At 40.4% G+C, this 19436-nt stretch overlaps 2 protein-coding genes across 12 annotated transcripts in view; both read right to left on the bottom strand.

The window, feature by feature from the left end:
- The window catches only part of CADPS2 (calcium dependent secretion activator 2), a 494346-nt gene extending 486016 nt beyond the window's left edge, over window positions 1-8330 (bottom strand). For 10 of the 11 annotated variants that reach the window (XM_032643102.1, XM_032643096.1, XM_032643097.1 and 7 more), the window contains exon 1: window positions 7558-8061. In XM_032643102.1, coding sequence (XP_032498993.1) covers window positions 7558-7896 — 339 coding nt within the window. In that variant the 5' untranslated portion in view covers window positions 7897-8061. Of the gene's footprint in view, window positions 1-7557 lie in introns of all 11 variants that reach the window. The other variant, XM_032643104.1, reaches the window with a different exon arrangement.
- Window positions 8331-15329: 6999 nt separating this feature from the next.
- The window catches only part of LOC116759130 (testis-specific Y-encoded protein 1-like), a 45475-nt gene continuing 41368 nt past the window's right edge, over window positions 15330-19436 (bottom strand). Inside the window, 2 exon segments of the mRNA XM_032642566.1 lie at window positions 15330-15908; window positions 15910-16170. Of these exon segments, the coding sequence (XP_032498457.1) occupies window positions 15330-15908; window positions 15910-16170 (840 nt within the window).

The following is a 19436-nucleotide window of genomic DNA, read 5'->3' as shown; positions in this document are numbered from 1 at the left end:
TTAAAAATGATAGCACCTAATTTGGAGCACATCCATGCAGTAGGCCCTATACTAACCACTTTATATGTACCACTTCATTTAATCAGAACAGGAATACTATGAGGTCATTATCCCCATTTTACAAATGAAAAACCCAGGGCCCAGAGACATGAAATGCCTTGCTCACACAGTGAATGAATAGAAAATAATGAAGCCCAGGCCCTCTGAAGCCAAAGAGTGATTTCCATCAGATATTAAAATATGGTAAGATCATAATTATGGTATTAGCAGTAGGAAAAAGTAGTACATTAATGAATTAGAATAGGTAGCCTAGAAACAGGTAGACATCACTGAACATTATCCCATGAGAAATTTTCTGCTTGTTTTATTCTCTAGTCTCAGAACATTTTGTGCTTAAACTCACATACCAGGGGCTCAATAAATATTTGATCAATGAATTAATGAAGAATATAAATGATTTGGTCTAACACCTTAGTAATTGAAGTAGAGCTTAATCAGAAGTTAGGCTTCAAGAATTGCTTAGCTATTTGGGGGGAAAAAGTCAACTCCTTGATTCAAATTTTAATTCAAGATGGGAAACTTATTAGCCAAGAATATAAATAAGAAATAAGTTTTTAAGATCAACTGAATTCTATCTAAAAAACGAAACAAAAGGCAGAAAGGCAGACTATAGAAACACCCTCCACAAAGGGAGGGGACCACCCACCACCTTCAACATACTGAGGACGGGGACACATTAGTAAGTGACACCTAAATCTCAATAGAGAAGTAGGAATAGGATATTAGATCATATACATTCATCCTCCCAAGCAGTCAGAAATGAGCAAATTAAATACCACCTCAGCTATCAGACTGAGGAGGATAGCCTTTTAATTATTCATACCCTTTGCCCCAGTAACATTCTCATCACAAAAATTCATTCCTAACTCGAAAGTTATAAAATGAAAATATTCAAACCATAAAGTTTACAAAGCAATGTGATAAAATTTCAAGAAGCAAAGCAAAGCATCAAGGATGCTCTACAAAGTAGAAGGCTCCCAAATACAAACCAAGGATTTAACCCATTATGCAATCTGAGGAAAACAGGGGCTTTCCTTACTGTCTAACCTAACATTAGAGTTTTAGAAATAGCACAAAAATAAAGACACTCTTAGATAAGTCCTTAGTTTTTAATTACTTCACTTAAAACAATTACTAGAGAATGACTTCTAAGGTTTACTTTTCGAAAAACCCATATGCATTCCTACTGCACACACTGAAAAAACATTCCACCTGCTAATGATCTTGTAAGACCAGACCACTGTGAAATTCACTCTTCAGTTAGGCATTACTCAGGGTCAACTCCAACTTCGAGATTTCACTAGATTCTCCTTTCCAGTTCATTTTGTAATGGTAAAGCTCAGGCTTACCCTCCTATATTTCCCGTTGCAAACACCGTGATCTATCCGTGGTTTTGTAATGAATAAATTACACAATTGATAATGTAGTTCAATAGCCTCCAGCATATCACCAAATTAAAGACCTTTTAAAAGTCTAAATACGCACTGTCTTCCCACTGTATTGGTTCAATAGAGTCTAAAATATTTAGATGTTTTTTGTTCCTTGCCTAGAGCACCCCTATTACCTTTTCCTGAATAATGTAATACGGGGTTTAATTACTCAGTAATCTCACTCATTATTGCAAATATTATACTTTCACCTTGCCTAGGTGAAAATAAGCCATAAACTAAGTCATTTTCCTGCAGTTTCCCTTTAAAACAGGGATTATCAAGTCTGATCGTACACTGGTATCACCTGGGAAGCTTTACGACTCAAACCCAGAGATTGGTTTAATTAGTCTGGGGTACAACCTGGATAATGGGATTTTTTTTTGAATTTTGATTTATTTTTTATACAGCAGGTTCTTATTAACCATTTATACATATTAGTGTATATACGTCAATCCCAATCTCCCAATTTATCCCACCACCACCACCACCCCCACTTTCCCCCCTTGGTGTCCATACGTTTGTTCTCTACAACGGTGTCTCTATTTCTGCCCTGCAAACCGGTTCATCTGTACCATTTTTCTAGGTTCCACATATATGTGTTAATACACGATATTTGTTTTTCTCTTTCTGACTTCACTCTGATTTTTAAAAGCTCTCCAGGTGATTCTAATGTGCAGCTAAGGATAAGAATCCCAGGGTGTTTTTTTTTCCTTTTTTTTTTTTAAAAAAAGGAAATCATATCAAAATCCTTAGGTAACTTAAACACTGGTCCTAAGGTGACATGTTACAGATTTGGGACGTTCCATCATTAGCTCCTTGAATACTCTTAAAGCTTTGGAACAATATCATTTGTTCCAATGCTATTCTATTTACAATCATTAGTTTTTTTCCTGGCCTAAAAACTGAAATGGCAATAACACGTGACTATGCGACCCACCATCTTTGCCAAAGAAAGGTCTCATTTGAAATGCATAAAAAGTAGCACAATAACTCAAGAGGCCTGCCTCACTAGAAAACAATAACTGGTAGAATTTTCCATTCAGAATTCCCATACTTAACAGCCTGACAACTGGGTTTCTTAATTTTGTTTTGAAGGTCTTTCATGACTTTACAAACTATGCCATTTATCTTGTGAGTGTAGAAATGAAGGGAACTGCTTCCATTTAAAAGAGGGAACACACAGAATTACAATATTTTATTTCACTTTATAAGCAGTAAACGTAAACCAAAATTACAGCTGATTTCATTTTTGAAAGAAGCGAACTCCAATATCGCTTAATCCATTTCAGTTCTCATTAGCACAACTCATTCCACCAAATTAAGTGCCGCGGTCTCAAGACACCCTGCGGAGGGATAGATGAATCAATTGAAACAATCAGCATTTTTTTCCTCTAAGTCCAGTCTGAGGTTTCACTCTAATGTGTGGTTTCCAACTCACTCCCCACAGGACAATGTACTCCATATTAAAAGCAGCCAACAACATAACCCATACCTTCTGCACCATAAAGTACCAAAGCGCAAGGAGCAAAGCATGAATTATCCTAACTCCTTGAGAGGGTGGACTTTTTAGACTATCACCACATCTCCTGGAAACCTGCAAGCAAGAAAGCAAGGCATGCTGTGGGGCTTCTACACTGCTTGTCTCTCGGACTTGGTTGTGGCATTGGGACAGTCTTCTCTTCGAAGTCATTAGTTCTATACCAACAGGTATTACCCTTTTTATGGCTTTCTTTACAGAGGGTGGGGTGAGGCCTGGTGGTCTCAAAACATGTTTAGGAACATTAATTTCCACAGAAGAGAGGTTGACTCTTTGCCTTTATATTCTTCCCTCCACCCTATACCTCCCTAATTCCTCCAGACAGGGACTAAATCTGACACTTCCTATCCAACAAGCATTTAACTAGGTTCTTATACATCATGCACTACGCTGAGAATACATCAGGCCACAGTCGTATCTTAGGCCCCAAAGATGGCACAACATAGCACTAAGGAACAATGACCCCTAGCATAAGGTAAGTGATTCCTGGCCTTTGTAAATCTAGCTCATTTTTTCATAAAATTATCTTTTCTGAGCCTGGGGATCACCTAAGCAGTGAGAACATTTTTTTTTAAGCTACAGAAAGTACTGCCATTTCCAAAGAGGGATAAAAGTGGCCACTTTACTGCAGTATAAACACTCAGACGCGCCAAGTGCAGAACCCACTGTGTATTATTTCACCCAATGCTATTTCCCCGCAGTGCTCTCTTCCTGATCGGTTCTACCAAAGGAGGTTACTTCCCCACCGTCTGCAATTTCACATTATTTGTATACATTTCTCAAACTTCGTGTGGAAAATTATGCAAAGTGGTGGGAGTGATTATATAAGCAGGTTTAAGGCAGTTTAGTGAGATTACAGTGACACATAAAAATGCAAAGAACAAGGGTAGATGAATCACATGTTAAGCTATTAGATACCATTTTAGTCTTTTTGATTCCCTCTTCATTATTTCTAGTTTAAGGTAGTTGGCTTCAACATCTGACTTACTACATTTAATAAAACAAATAATGAACAAAGCAGCTACTGACTAGAAACCTATAGACTAGCCAACCAAAACTGTGAGCGCTTTAAGTCATGCCCACCTGAAATCGTTATAAACTGACACCTGCCATCTGTAAACCACATCTATGGAACATACTTAACCTCTTCTATGGTAGTCATTATGTTTCTCAGATTCTCCCTACCTTCTAACCACCATGGACTTTATTTTGCCTTCAGCGTCTCAATGTTTTCCAAAGGTTCCACAAATTGCCTTTATTAAGCAGTAAGTGATTAGCTTTAACTGAATCATTGTTGTTTTCTAGTTTCAACGCTGATCCCACCTTTAACCAATGACCTAGAATCATCCAAGGTTCATCATTATCACTGTTAACTGATGGTGCAAAGGTAATCAACGTAAATAAGCATCAGAGGCTTAAGCATTATTCACAGCTGAAGTCATTTTTGCCATTGGCTGTTTGTTACTCCACATTGGTAGCATGTGTGAACCATTTAGGTGGTGTGACCACCCGGTACAAGGCGTTGTCAGTGCCTGGTCTACACTCCTCCCAGAGTTTTCTGTAAAGCCTGAAGTTATCAGACTGGCATAAGCTAACCACCATTATTCTTCTAAGCTGAAATTTTCCAGCCAAAAGCAAAGACAGACATGTTTTAGTCAACTGAGTTTAACGCTATTAAGCTTTTTCAACTCGTGGATACAACCTCCTACTAGCTTTGTGGGCCATCTTAGCCAAGTGGGAAAACAAAAAACAGTGCAGCTCAGTTGGTTCACAGAAACCCACCGACTCTACTAGTGAGACAGCTTTGACTGCCAGGATAAGGCTTTTATCTTCCTGTGATTAATTTTCTTCATTTATGAGATGAGGACCCTTTCAAATCTCAATTTCTGAGTTTCTAAATTCTTAAAGTTAGAAGTGAGTAAGCAGCAATATGCATTTCAATTACAACAATTTAAGCTATTAAATCCTTTTACTAGATGTCTGACTACTTGAAGATACAGAATAAAAATATACAATGGGGGCTTCCCTGGTGGCGCAGTGGTTGGGAGTCCGCCTGCCGATGCAGGGGACATGGGTTCGTGCCCAGGTCTGGGAAAATCCCACATGCCACGGAGCGGCTAGGTCCGTGAGCCCTGGCCGCTGAACCTGCGCGTCCAGAGCCTGTGCTCTGCAACGAGAGAGGCCACAACAGTGAGAGGCCCGCGTACCACAAAAAAAAAAATATATATATATATATACACAATGGATTAGTGATTTTGCAATTATCCTGTTACTTCTTTTATATAACCCAACTGTATACTTCAAGAACAAAGTTTTTGTCATTAATTATTGGCTTGTGCATCAAATCCGGAGGAATACAGTTAAATTCCCATTTTATTTTGTCCTGGGAGGAAACCCGACTGCCAAGAATTGCTCCAGCTCCCTTTAACAAGCAACTTGTTAAAAAAAAAAAAGTGGGGGGCCTTTTGAATAAGTTTGAATAAGGGAAACACTTAAGTTGTTTGGGGGCCTCCCCCTTAAAATATAAGTCACAAAACTTCACCTCACAGCATTTAATGCTCTCAATATTTAGAAAATAGAAATTTCCAAGCAGTCTTAAGTATTTTTGTACAGAATATACGCAATGTTTTGCTTCCTTTTTGCAGTTTGGAATTATTTTTGGTGATGCCTGAAGGAGGTTATAACAGTGGTCTCCTCAGTGGTATTGTGAATGCACCTGTTTGCCTATTCAAATAATTTCTGGAGAAACATTCTATTTAAACAAGAGTGTCAGAAAAATCTGCCCTATTTGAACAAGCGAGAGTTTGTTTCATTAACAAAACGCAACAAGTATGTACAGTAAGAATCAGCTACCAGTAAGCGACTCTTTGCAAAAGCATCTTCAGTGATCATATTCCAGACAGGAATAGCCTCAGTTTCACCAAACGTTATTTTTATACTTTAACACACAGAAAATAAACTTAAATGCAATATGAATATTAAAACTGGAGACTGGATGATATTCATAAACTTATATGACTACATACAACATACACAAAAACTTACTTAGTTTAAGAGTGACTACTGAAGATCAAAGTCTCTTGACCTACAGAGTTAAGAGGCACTGGGTGACTGTAATACAACCCAATGCAATCAAAGGATAACACAGTGTGGTACTCACCTAGGAACAAAATGGAAGGCTCACAAAAACTCCACAGGGCACTCAAAACTGACCTCACAAATGGTGGCTTCAATCATACCAATTGGTTAGGGAATAGAAAATGTTACTCAGAAATCCTTCTCTCCTCCAAAATGAAGGGCCTGCCTGGATCCCAAGGTCTTTTCCAGCTCTAGCATTCTGTGACTAACTTACCTAGAGGGTTAGGCATTTGAAGGATCTGTGTAATTAGCCACCAACTGTAGCGAATCATCCCGTAAGTACTCCCAGGGAGCAATTCAAAACAGCTGCTTGGTTTAGGCCTGTTTTAAGAGGTTGGGTAAATGGGGGTGGGAGGGTGATGGGAAGACTGCATTTACTCTGAAATACTAGCTTCTCACAAGTCAATTCAGAAATGCTCCAAATTTCTAAGAAATGCTTCACATTTGTAAGTTAATGGTTCAGAAAACTAACAAACATCTGTGCAACTAGGTATGCTTTGGACAAATTACAATACAATCTCTCTGGGTCTCCACATCCTGTCCCAAACTAAGGGGGCTAGTGCAGATTTCTGGTGAATCGTCTAGGTTCAACATTCTATCAAGATTTCTTAGTTTCTATTGAAAACATTCACCCAATTCGGGCAATTTTGAGTCATCACTTTCGTCTGCTACAGACTATTAGACCCTGGGGTCTTGTTTTAAAACTAAAGTTGGCACGTATTTCACCTGAAACTCTTTAGCTCTTTGGGAATGGGGACAAAAGGCGCTTTCGTGATGAAGTAGTTATGAACCAGTCCTTATTTTTCATCAAGAGCGTGTTTCCTTAGGCCCGCCGAGACCGGTAATTTCTAACCCACAGCAACTCTCAAAGCTGCACACCTTCCCTCCTTAGGATCTGATGTCCTAGTTACACAGCAATACAGGAAAACTTGTCCAGTTAGCTTTGTTTCGTGGAACATTTCTACACCTTCTCCCCCAGAAATGACTTCTCCCTAGCTATCAGAAGTGTTCATATTCCACACTCATTCAGACCCACGGTAAAGCCCAGCTCCAGGAGGGCCAAGCGGACAGGAATGCACCACTACCCTTCGAAATTAAAGTTGATGGGAGCCGTGTTCTCACCCGGCCGGTGCAACGGCCGCACCGCCGGGTTGTCAGGTCGGTCTCGGTCCCGACCAAGCTGACAGCTTCTGCCAACCGCGGGGGAGAAGATGCGTCCATTGCAACCTGATACCCAGCAGGCTAAAGCACCGTCCTCCCTCCAAAGATTCCCTTGCCCTCCAAGACTAACAAAAATACAGTGTCCTGCAGGAGGACAACGGACAGGCGCCCCAGAAAAGCCCAGGGAAGAAGAAGTGGGGCTGGAGACGCCCGGTCCTGCCGGCAACTCACCTTCTGCTGCCTCCGGGCCATGTCGGTGGGCTGCTTGGCGTTGAAGGGGTACGCGATGCATCTCACCACGAAGACGTAGAGCTGCAGGCGGATCCTCCGCTCCTGCTCCTCGTCCAGCAGCCGTTCGGGCTCGTCTCGCCCCTCGCTGAGCACCGAGGGGCTCGGGCTCACGGGTCTGGCTGCGCCGCCGCCGCCCGCGCGCCCTGCCGCGTCCCGCCGCCCTTCCCGAGCCGGGGCCGGCTGCGCTCGCTGAGAGCCGCCGGCCGCCACCAGCACATCGCGGCTCTCCTCTTCCAGCCCCTCGTCCGACTCCTCTTCGCTGGAAGACGGGTCCAGCATAGTGCTCGGGGCACCCCGCCGCTCGGCCCGCGGCCCCCAGGCGCCTCACCCCCTGCCGCTGCGCCCGCGGGTCTGAGGGAGCCGCGCGGCTGGCAGCAGCGGCCGCAGAACGAAAGGGAAACTGGCCGAGGCTTATCCGGACACGTCGAGTTAGACCCAAGAGTGTTTCCTACCACCAGAGCGAAAGGGGCGGGCGGGAGCCGAGAGGAGGACTGGTGGGGGGGGGGGGGGGTGAGGGTGGAGGAGCCGCCGGGATTAAATAGGCGGAGTTAGCGTAGGGGGTGAGCCCGAGCGCCTGGTGAACTGCTCGGCTGGCCCGGGCCCCGCCTGCCCCGTAGTCCTCCAACGTCCGCCGGCTGAGGTGGAGCCGCCCGAGCGCCCGGGTGCAGGTGGGGAACCTGTGGCGCCTACAACAAGCAACACGTGGAATGGAAGGTTGAGGAGCGGGCGCGGGGTCGCGGAGTGCGCGTGCGCGCGCCGCCGGCGCCGCCGCGACCCTGGCCGAGTGCCCGGGTGTCAAGCGCGTAGTTTGCAAAGATGCGGAGCGCTGATCGCAGTGGCTCTGTGTGCGCCCATCCGGGATGCTTGGACTGCCATGACACCACCACCACCACCACCACCACCACCTATCCCCTTTTCTCCCGCAAGCTTCCTGAGGGACAGGCGGACGTGGGGCAGGAGAGCTGGCCCTCTCCACCTCCCCGGGTGAGCGGAACAGCCAGAACGTTAGTCTCCAACCCGAATTTGATACCCAGGGTTGAACCCCAGCACGGAAAAGTGGGGCCAGAGCCGTTTACCGCCAAATAACGTGGAGAAGAGACTTTAAAAAGTCTCTCGCTCTGCTCTGCTGCTATTTGACGCTATGCTGAAGTCCAAATTGTAAAAGTCAGAGGAACATTCTTGAAAAGCAAAAACAAAATACATGAGGCTTTCTTTTTAAACTGTCTTTATTCCTGTAGATGCATGAGTAAGACCGGTTTTATATCTGCGAAATGGCACTCTGCTTCAGCTCACACATAGCTTTATTTTCTGGGTTGGGATGCGGTTGACTCAAGACAGGTTGTGCAGTGTAGACATTTATTCAGCAGATTTTTGAGCACACGCCCGGTGTCCAGCACTGTTAGCGTTTGGACGAGCCCACAGCGCCCTGGGACACACACTTGGTCACTATCGGTTCCGGCCTCAAGTGGGCGTCTCGTAGCTGCATCCGAAGCCTGTCTTATCTGCGCAGATTTCTCAGTCCCAAAGCCAGAACCACCTAGGAGTTTCTTTCTGTGTTTTTTCCGGTATTCTTAATCCGGACAAAGGAGGAAATAGGGAAAATAGTGCGTTCAACATAAGGTGCAGTGCGCAGTGGCCAAACTGGCAGGGAGGCGATGGAAGCTCAGTGCAAATATCACCCGGCCGGTAAAACTACCGGCTCTGAGCTCGTCTACCCCGTGGCCAAATAGCAGCTGTAGCTTTTTCAGGCCACTTCCGCAGTTAGGTACACACGAGGGAGGCTTTCCTTCTGCATTTACTCAGTCTCCCAAGATGCAGAAAGACAAAGAAGCATTTACTCCTGGGGAAACTTGCCTATTTATCAATCCTTACAGGTGCCCACGGTGATGAAAGGTGTTCACTGAGGGCGTGACTGCTGGCTGATCTCCAACTGCCAAGGAACACAAATCTCAAAAACTGATATATTTAAAGGCAATATTTTTCACTTTTTGGCAAGGTAAACCATAAATAACAAGCTTATACATTTAAGTTATAGTATCTAATGTTATATACATAGCACTCTACATTTTGCAGAGTTTTGTAAACGTGCTTGTCGAATAATGTCACCAAAGTAAACTTTTGAGAAAGGTAGTGATGATGATGATAATGATGATGATTACCATTTACATGCTTTGTACCCGGTACTGCACTAAGCCCTTTACATAAATTATCCCATTTATTTTTAGTTCCATTGTACAGATAAGGAACCTGAGATTTAGGGAATCCTCTTTCCTACAGAAGGAACAACTAATAGAACAAGGACGCAACACACTGAATCCTCTCTACTTCCAAATAGTAGCTTTACTATTACAATTTGTTTGATTATAAATCAGTATATTAAATGTATGATGTTTATTAAACTGATACTTAAAATAAGAATTTAATTCCTAGGCACATAAAAGTATAATTTATATACAGCAGCTTTATTGCCCTTCCTTTTCTTGCCAAGGAAAGGTATCTTTTCAGCTTCCTTTATTAATTAGTTAAAATTGCTTGATGTGATAGCTTATTATTCTCTTCCTATTAAAAAATGGTTATCAAAGATTCTCCAAACCTTGGAAATCCCACTGGAAAACATCTAATAATTTGTAGAATAATACATACAGTGTTTTCTCTATAAAGATGAAAATGGTTAAGGGGCATAAATTAAAGAAATATCCAAAACAACAAAGAGAATGTTTAAGGATTTCATTAGTTAAACATATATTGGTTAAGAAACTAACATTGTTAACATTATGCAGGGTATATTTAGAAGAACAAGATACAGTCTCTGACCTTTAGAAGATTACAGTTTAAAGAATGACAGATGAGAAAAACACTTACTAAAAAAACCCAGAAAATAAATATTGGTATTGCAATCTGACGATCGGTCTAATAACCTGGGAGATAATGGTTATACAGAGAAAAAGTAGCTTATTCAAGATAGAGTAAGAGAAGGCTTCCAGGATGCTTGACATATGTTTTGAAGAATGATTCATAGCTGTTTGGGTGAGGGCACTATAGACCAGAGGAACCACATTTGCAAAGGTATGAAATTGTTTGCCACATTTGGGGAACTGCAAGTAAACTTGGCATGCCTGAAATAAAGGCTACATGTGAAGATGGGGAAGACGAGGCTAGAGAACAGAGTCAAATTCAGCCTTGAGCAGAAGGACAGTGGGCAGGTGTCCATGGCCTTGTATGCCATGCTTTGGAATTTAAACTATGTCCTGAAGAAAATAGGTATACACATAAAGGTCTAAGTAAGGTACAACATAAGGTGACCTATAACTCTGAAGAGTCAATCTGGAGCAATGTAAGGGCAGTGAAACCAGATGCAAGATACCAATGAGATTACTAAGGAAATCTGGGAGAGAAACAATGAGGGCTTGAATTTAAGATGAGGACAAGGGGTGGGAGTGGGGGAAGAAAGCTTAAGAGGTGGACAAAGGAATTAATAGAACATATACGAGGAGATGAAGAAGAGGGTCAAGGATAGAATATGATTCCCAGGATAGGGTAACTTGACTGAGAATAGAAGAAATATGAACTTCTAGAGGACATGTAGCTATAGAGAAACATCAAGTTATGAGGAGCTTATCAGAGTGCTCCTAGACCCATTTGGAAATGCAAACCTGTTAACTCACATCTGGATAAAGGAATCATCAGCATATTGGCGGTAGTTGAAGCTACAGACAGATATGGATAATGAGGTCCATAAAACATGTTTCAGACTGAGAAAAGGGCCAATGATGTGTCTCTGAGGAACCCTCCCTTCCTCTTTTCCAAAAAGAGATGGTTTGAAGAAAAGGGATCTGAAAGGAAAACCCGATCATTAAACATTAACTGTGCCCTAATAATTATTAATTAACATTTTCAACTTTGTGCTTATACTAATGTTCTTGCCAAATTTCTACCTTAAATATTACCTTTTCAGGTAATTATAACTTCAGTTGATGCTCTGGGATAATTGAGTAAATGATGCCCAACATAAGACTATGATTGGTCTGTACCATTTCAAAAATACATAAAATACACTTGAATTTATTCAGTGATTCATTTTTATTTTTGTCAAGGTGAGCATAAAAACAAATTGAAGTTATACTGCTTTTTAATGAAACACCTCTAATGCTAGAGAAAGATGGATGCACAATTATAAAATAGAATATAAAATATGTTTTGGCAATGATATTTAAGGAAACAGGTGTGTGACCTGAATAGCTATAGGTGGTCTGTTTTCTCGTTGAGAATTGATTTGTGCATTTGACCGGAAAGCAAGGTATTAACTCTTTCAAGTCACAGATGAAATCATGCTTTCATTGAACAGACATTTTTGGGGGCATCCACTCTAGGCTATGCACTATTCTGAGTAGATAAAAACAGTAGAATTTAGTCGCTGAGGGGACGTAGCAAACACGAGCAAAGTAAGAAGTTATGGTAATATATGCTCTTGTGGTCATAGAGAAAAACATTCACAAAATATCCCTTAAGTGTTTTGGGAGTCTATTATTTTTTGTAGTTATAGCTAAAATTATATAAAAACAGACAGAGGAATCTTTTTCAGGTCAAATGGAAGGACTAGTTTTGCAAATATGTATGAGAAAAATGTCAACTCACAAGCCCAGCTAATAAAAGGGTATGCATTTGCAAAAGTAAGATAAAAACCAATTTTTTGAAACTTTAAGATGAGTATTTATATCTTATGAGGCAATAATCCTCCTGGCAACCTTATTTAAATCCCTCTCCTTACTTTGCTCAGCTTTTTCTTTTTTGCCTCTCAAGATAGAATTTGAATCCTAGAAAGAATCATTCTGTGACCCCACCTTTTACAGATAAAGGGTAAAAATATATGCAGATGATCAGCACAAATTGACCAGAAAAATGAGTAATCCACACTGATACCCACACAAGATACAGTCAAAGGTTTATTGTGAAGATTAAATAAAATAATGCATTTAAGCACTAAAAGATTGTCTGGTACAGAGTAAACTCTCAGTAAATGCCAAGTATTTTATTGTTATTGTAATTGTTTTATTATGTAGCTCACTTTTAACTGTAGAACTATAGAAATAAATTGTAGATAAACTAGTAACTGGTTCAATGCATTTATTTATTGATTTTTACATAGCTTATAATTTGTGTTTCTAAATTATTTGCCTTGAAACAGCCAGCCTAAAAGAACTCCCAAATACGTTAAGGTGTTTTATTAAAATCTTAAGGATTTCATAATTTTTATAAGATGGTTTGAGCCCACAATAAGAAGCTACTTTCCTTCTGTTCCTATTCAATCTGTCAGCATTCATCAATGATTGATTACCGTTCCATTTTTCAATTTCCATTTTGTAAGAAATTTGGAGAAGGTAATGGATATGAGTTTGTTGTAAAGTACAGGGAGTAAAGAAAGGTAAAAGCATACCGTGACCTCTGAGCCTAAAATTTCGTGAGAAAAGTCTTGCCTTAATTCAAGATGTACAATATATGTGATGATAATTATGGTCTCCTAGAGAAGAAGGTACTTAACCTGCAAGAACTTGTTTGTGTTTTAAATGGTAATAGAGACACAAACTGCGCTTTTTGTAGGAATGGATTAAAATCTACTAATTATGCTCATAAATGGATAAAGCAGTAGATGGAGTTTTTTCCCTCTAGCTTTCACAGTTGTTTTGCATTTTTATTGACTTTGTTGTTTAACACATGTTCTGCCAGTCAGTAACATTTATTGAGTGCCTAGTCTATATTAAGCACTATACTAGGACACTGTAAAGAGAGCATTGCATTGATTGACCAGGAATTCAACCAATGTCTCAAGAGATGAGAATTCTACTCCTATTAAAAAAACAAAACAAAAAGCTGGACCATTTCAACAAAAATTCTCAAGAAAATTAAACTGAAATAGAAAAGTAAACTGAAATTAAATTGAAATAGAGTTTTTATCAGAGAAAATTATAAGGGATAGTCAAATGATACTAAGTGGGGAAAATGAAGATATGTCTTTATTAATTATTTACTATTACCCTGGTCTGTAACAGTGATGAACACACTTGTTCTCAGGGCCTATTTACCCTCTTAAAACTTAGTAAGGACCCCAAAGTTCTCTTGGTTATGTGGGTTATATTTATTAGTATTTCTAATATTAGAAAGATAAAACTAAGGAAATTTAGAAATGACTATTCTTTTAATAATAACCTATTATATAACATGTTGTATATGTTTATGAAAAAAACACTGTATTTCCAAAAGAAAAAGTTGAGTGGGAAGAGTTGTACTATTTTACACTATACAAATCTCTTTAATGTCTGGCTTAGTAGAATTCACGTGCTTCTACATTCTCATATCTGCTTCTACTTCAGTCTGTTGCAATACATTGTTTAGTTTGAAACAGATGAAGAAAATCCAACCTTATATAGATATGTGGTTGAAAAAGGAAGTATTTTAATAGCCTTTCACATAATTATGGATATTCTTCTTTGATATTAAACCAAAACTCAATGAGTGGTAGTTTCTTTAAGGTTAGTTGCAATGTGGAATCTATAAACACATCAGTAAATTTTTCTTACTCTGTGATTTTTAAAAATCCATTAGTCTGTCTTGAACTTTGAATGGATCTTTTACTGATGCATGATTTCATAATGTCATTCATTGGTCATTTGGAAAACACTGGTTCATCGGGTAATGTAGATTGTCCAAAAGTTGACACATTTTATTTTATTATATAGTATCCAACAAATTACATTTGTCAATGATTTCATCAAAAAAGTCATTAAGTACTGGAAAACTATCGTTTACTTTGGCAGATAACGTTTTACAAAATTCTAATTTTCACCTGGAAGCTTGAATTTATCACTGGCACAACAAAACTGTCAGTTGTTTTCCTTAAAGTGACAAGCTCACTTCACTCACATTTGAGAAAATGTCTGCCAAATATCTGAGTAACTATAATTTGTCAAGTTGCTCTCTCAGGTAAAAATGGTGTTCTATGAAAAAGCAGATAGTTCAGCTTGCAACTCAGTCCTCCAGACAATCATTGTACTTCGTTATGCAGCAGAAGTGTTTTATGTATACTTCCCATTTCACTTCACATTATTTTTTAAATGTGTACCCAAGGGTTGAGATTTTTAAAAATATCTTTTACTGCTTAATCAGAAATATTCATAAGTGAATCTGGCTTATTTTTTTCTGTGTGTGTGCCTGTGAGCACAATGATTATTAAGTGATTTTGGTGCCACTGCCTTGATTCATGCTAAAGCTCCAGCATGAATCCACCATTGTTACTGCACCATCTATGCAATATCAACAGAGTGAAAAAGACAAAGAAGAGATCTTAGTATTCCTATAAAAATAGTTTCAACCTCACAGATCTCCCTGATAGGGTCTCAGAGAACACCCCCAACCAGGGGTTTGAGGACCATATTTTGAGAATCCCTGGTTTTCAATGTTAGGTCTCTAATTTTACCATTGCATCACTAATTCTTTTTTTTTTTTTTCACTTGTTAACTTGTTTATGTCTCTCTGGGCGTCATTACCGGCACGTGGGGCCGTGGCCTCTGGAACCTTCACTGGCCATCCTTTCCTCGTTTCTCCCCTGGGCACCAGAACCGCGTAGGTAGATACATCCACCCGTCCCCCACATCTGTAGACGCTTCCTGCCTCTTGTGCTATTTGGCCAAACTCTGAGGCTCCCCCAGAGCCTTCATCTATGGGTCTGTCCCGGTGGGGCCTTCCTCCCTGGGGTAGTAGTGCAGGGGATTGGGCCACAGGCCCTCACCGATGATCTCAGCAATCCTGTTAGACCCTGGGCGGTTGTGGTCACACAACCAGTTGAGGAAGTTAAGGCTGGTGGTGTCCTGCCTGCGGCTGGGGGCACCTTGTTCATAATCCCAGAACCACTGAACTGGAGCGGAACGAGACGCCCTATATCCAGCGATGCTAAGATGATATTCCTTAATGATCACGTCGTTCCAGAAGTAGGAGTTGTTCCGAAAGAAAAATATCAACTTGCAGCGGTGCCTGGGATGGCCCAGTTCCTGCACCTCCAAACTGATCATGTAGCTAAGCATGTCTTCATCTTGATCACTGATCATGGCCGACATCTGGGGTTGGTTCATGATGGCTCTGGCCCAGAAGCCAGGGATGCCCCAGATGATGGCCCTTCTTCCATCCAAGTGAGGCTTCCGCGTCTGACCCATCATGCGCTTGAGCCAAGTGTAGGCCCTGCTGGCTTGGGCATTCAGAGGGCTCAGCTCTAACTACAGGGCCGCCAGCGCCTCCACCAGGGGCCGGGCGGTCATGCGTCCCGGGTCCCGGCCCTGGGTCTTCCTGCCCCTGCTCCTGGGGCTCCTCCACCTGCACCTCCTCCTGCTATTCCTCCGCCCCCGCCTCCACCCCCTGCATGATGTCTTCCACCAACAGCCCCAACTCCTCCCCGATCCCCGCCACCTCTCCCTCCTCCAGGGCCGTGCCTTGCCGCACGACCCTCACCCTGAAAATGGTGGCCTCCTCGCCCGACCCACCAGCTAGTGCCCGCACGGCACCCACCTACCCCACCGCATCTGGGGACCCGCAGGCCCCTGCTTCCTGAGGACCCCCTCCCACACGCAGGATGACCCGGGGTCCCCGGGCGGCGCCACGTGGCCCTGGCCCTGAGCTGGGACGGCTGCGAAGGAGCGGGAGGTGGGAGCACAGCACGTGGTCCGCAGAGTAGCCCAGCGACTAGAGCCCCTCTTCGCCTCCTCAGACTTCGGGGTGGGGGCAGGGTGCCGACTGGGGCGGGGCTAATTCATCGTTTTACTTTCCTCCCAATTTAAGGACAAAGTAAGTATTACACTACGTACAGCAGATATATCCATCCCATGGATCGTATTACAGTTAAAGGTATAGGTGGTGGAAATATTTTCATTACCGTTTTAAATGATCAGATATCTAAATTTTTCATGAATTTTTATGGAATCTGCTCTTACAACTTAAAGCATTTTATTAAATTAGCGAGAGTGTTCTAGAGTATCAATAAAATAATTTTTACATTATGATAATTCTGCATTTGACAACACGAAAAATTAAGTTAACATCTAATATAGTGTCTTGGATCTGCATTTAAACATAATGCTACTATTATAAATCTATTAAATTTCCCTGGGGGAAAAAAAAAAAAATTTCCCTGGATTTCTTATTAAGCTATAAAATACCTATCCACATCTCAGAAGTAAACATAAAAATATGTATATGGTATGCTTAGAATTTTTCAACTTTATGTTGTATTTTTTCTATTAATATGGACATCCAGGAATAACTTAATTTTATTAAATCAGTTACAAGTTTACATTTGAAACAAAATTTAGAGTCGTCTACATGATATAGAAAACTATTCATAATAGGACATTATTAGAACCTGTAGTATTCTGTGAAGATAAAGCCAAAAATTCTATATTGTTTGTAGTCAATGTCATATTTTCACATCTCACTGTAAATAACATGAAAATAAAATCTGTATAAAAATAAACTAGTAACCTCTTTATTTACACTGGTCTTTTAATATAATTTAGTTGTGGAAGAACATGAGTTAAAGCCAAATAGGAGTGTGTGTGTGTGTGTGTGTGTGTGTGTGTGTAAAAATTATGGATTACTTTTACCACAAGAAGACCTTGCATTTTTGTGATAAAGCTCCTGGCTTTTACTTGTCAATATCACATCCTATGGAAATAAATGTTAAAATAAGGAGAATACTATTTAAAATCATAGAGCATGGATGAGCTCCAGGGAGTCCAGAAGCCCCTAAAATTATGTGCAAAATGTATTGTATCTATGGACTTTTTTAAAAAGAGAGGTTCCAAAGCTTTTATCATGGAGTTCAAGACCGTAAAAAGTTAAGAACTACTGAATCTGTGCTTTGGTTAGAAGTGGGATAATGTTACACCATATAAACTGGGTAAATCATGTAGAGCCTCAGGTCTATATATGATAACTAAAGTGAGCTAAGCATGAAGGATATGAACCATACCCATGTAACTACACCTTAATAATTAATTGTGGAGTTTTGTTCATCAATTTTTCTATAATCTCCTTAAATTGCCTATGTGTTTTATATTAAAATAATAAGAAGGATTATTAAGAAATGTTTATTCAAAAATATCTGTATCTGGGCTTCCCTGGTGGCGCAGTGGTTGAGAGTCTGCCTGCTGATGCAGGGGAAACGGGTTCGTGCCCTGGTCCGGGAAGATCCCACATGCTGTGGAGCGGCTGGGCCCGTGAGCCATGGCCGCTGAGCCTGCGCATATGGAGCCTGTGCTCCGCAATGAAAGAGGCCGCAACAGTGAGAGGCCCGCGTACCGCAGGAAAAAAAAAAAATCTGTATCTAAAATCAGAACAAAATAATGGGCATAAATCACTTATGAAAACATTTAAATTCTAGATAAATATAAGGAGACTTGATTACCAGTTCTATAGTATCAGCAGAGAGTTAAATAGGTTTATTATCATACCTAAATTTCTCATCACTCTCTATAAAGTGTGGTTCATGTCTTATAAGAACACTTCTTTGCAAGGTGATAATCGGTGATGTCCCAGAGTCATTTAGAGACTGACAGTATTCTGAGCTACATGTCTTATTTCACAAAGTCATGAATTTGTATTGTAATAACTGTTGTTTGTCTTCTTCAAATTCTTAATTTTGAAGGGAAAAAAGAATTACAAATCTCTTTATTTACCTTGCCATCACAAACACACACATTCATACATGCATGCACACATACACATTCAAGTTATTCAATATTGCAACATTTTTTCTTGTTACAGTAAAATATTCTCCTCCTACATTTTTTTTTACTGATAAAGATTTTCTATTCCCAAACTCAAAAAGATTTTTATATTTATAAATTTTACAGATATAGAAATATCCATAAGATGGTGCTGTATCTTTAATTTAATTTGGTCAGATACTTGAATGCTAAAATATATCTATTACGCATGTGGTTAAAAGACTAGGTTAGAGTTTAATCTCTAAAAAGTCTTATGCTGTAAAGATATAAGTATAATCAGAATCTTTGCATAACTTATTTTTCATATATCACAGATTATTAAAGCATCTTTGCCCCAGATTTAGTTGCCAACTATAGGTGAAAAAAATAATTGAAATTCTCATTTCAACTGACATTTTCTGAATAATAGCCACTTTGCACATACCACATATGACAAATGAAGCCGTTGAATTATATACAGTATCCATTTCTACCAAGGTCAATAATAGTCTTTAAAAGTCCTTTGAAACATCCAATTTGATGGAAATTAGAAATGACATTGCATGTAAGCACTTCCTTTCAAATGCTAAAGAACTGTAGAGGAATTAACTCAATAATTTTCTCTAGTAAGTTTATTTACCTAGTGAGGGAAAAGTAATTTAAGACATGCTAATTATATAATTTATTTCTGATTCAGGGAGATACAGTTAGGAGAAGTAATATTTCATATCCCATTTTATTATCACTTACAAACAGATTTAATAGAGTGCTTAAAATTGGTTATAGGATCTTTTATTTTTTTTTATTTATTTATTTTTTTTGCTGTACGCGGGCCTCTCACTGCTGTGGTCTCTCCCATTGTGGAGCACAGGCTCCGGACGCGCGGGCCCAGCGGCCATGGTTCACGGGCCTAGCCGCTCTGCGGCATGTGGGATCTTCCCGGACTGGGGCACGAACCCATGTCCCCTGCATCGGCAGGCGGACTCTCAACCACTGCACCACCAGGGAAGCCCAGGATCTTGTATTTTTAAGATGAACATTCTTATGCCAAAGGAATAGAAGCCATTGCAG

This window comes from Phocoena sinus, chromosome 9 (genome assembly GCF_008692025.1).
Source record: "Phocoena sinus isolate mPhoSin1 chromosome 9, mPhoSin1.pri, whole genome shotgun sequence".
In the NCBI taxonomy this organism is placed as follows: Eukaryota; Metazoa; Chordata; class Mammalia; order Artiodactyla; family Phocoenidae; genus Phocoena; species Phocoena sinus.
This window is presented reverse-complemented; position numbering and strand designations above follow the sequence as displayed.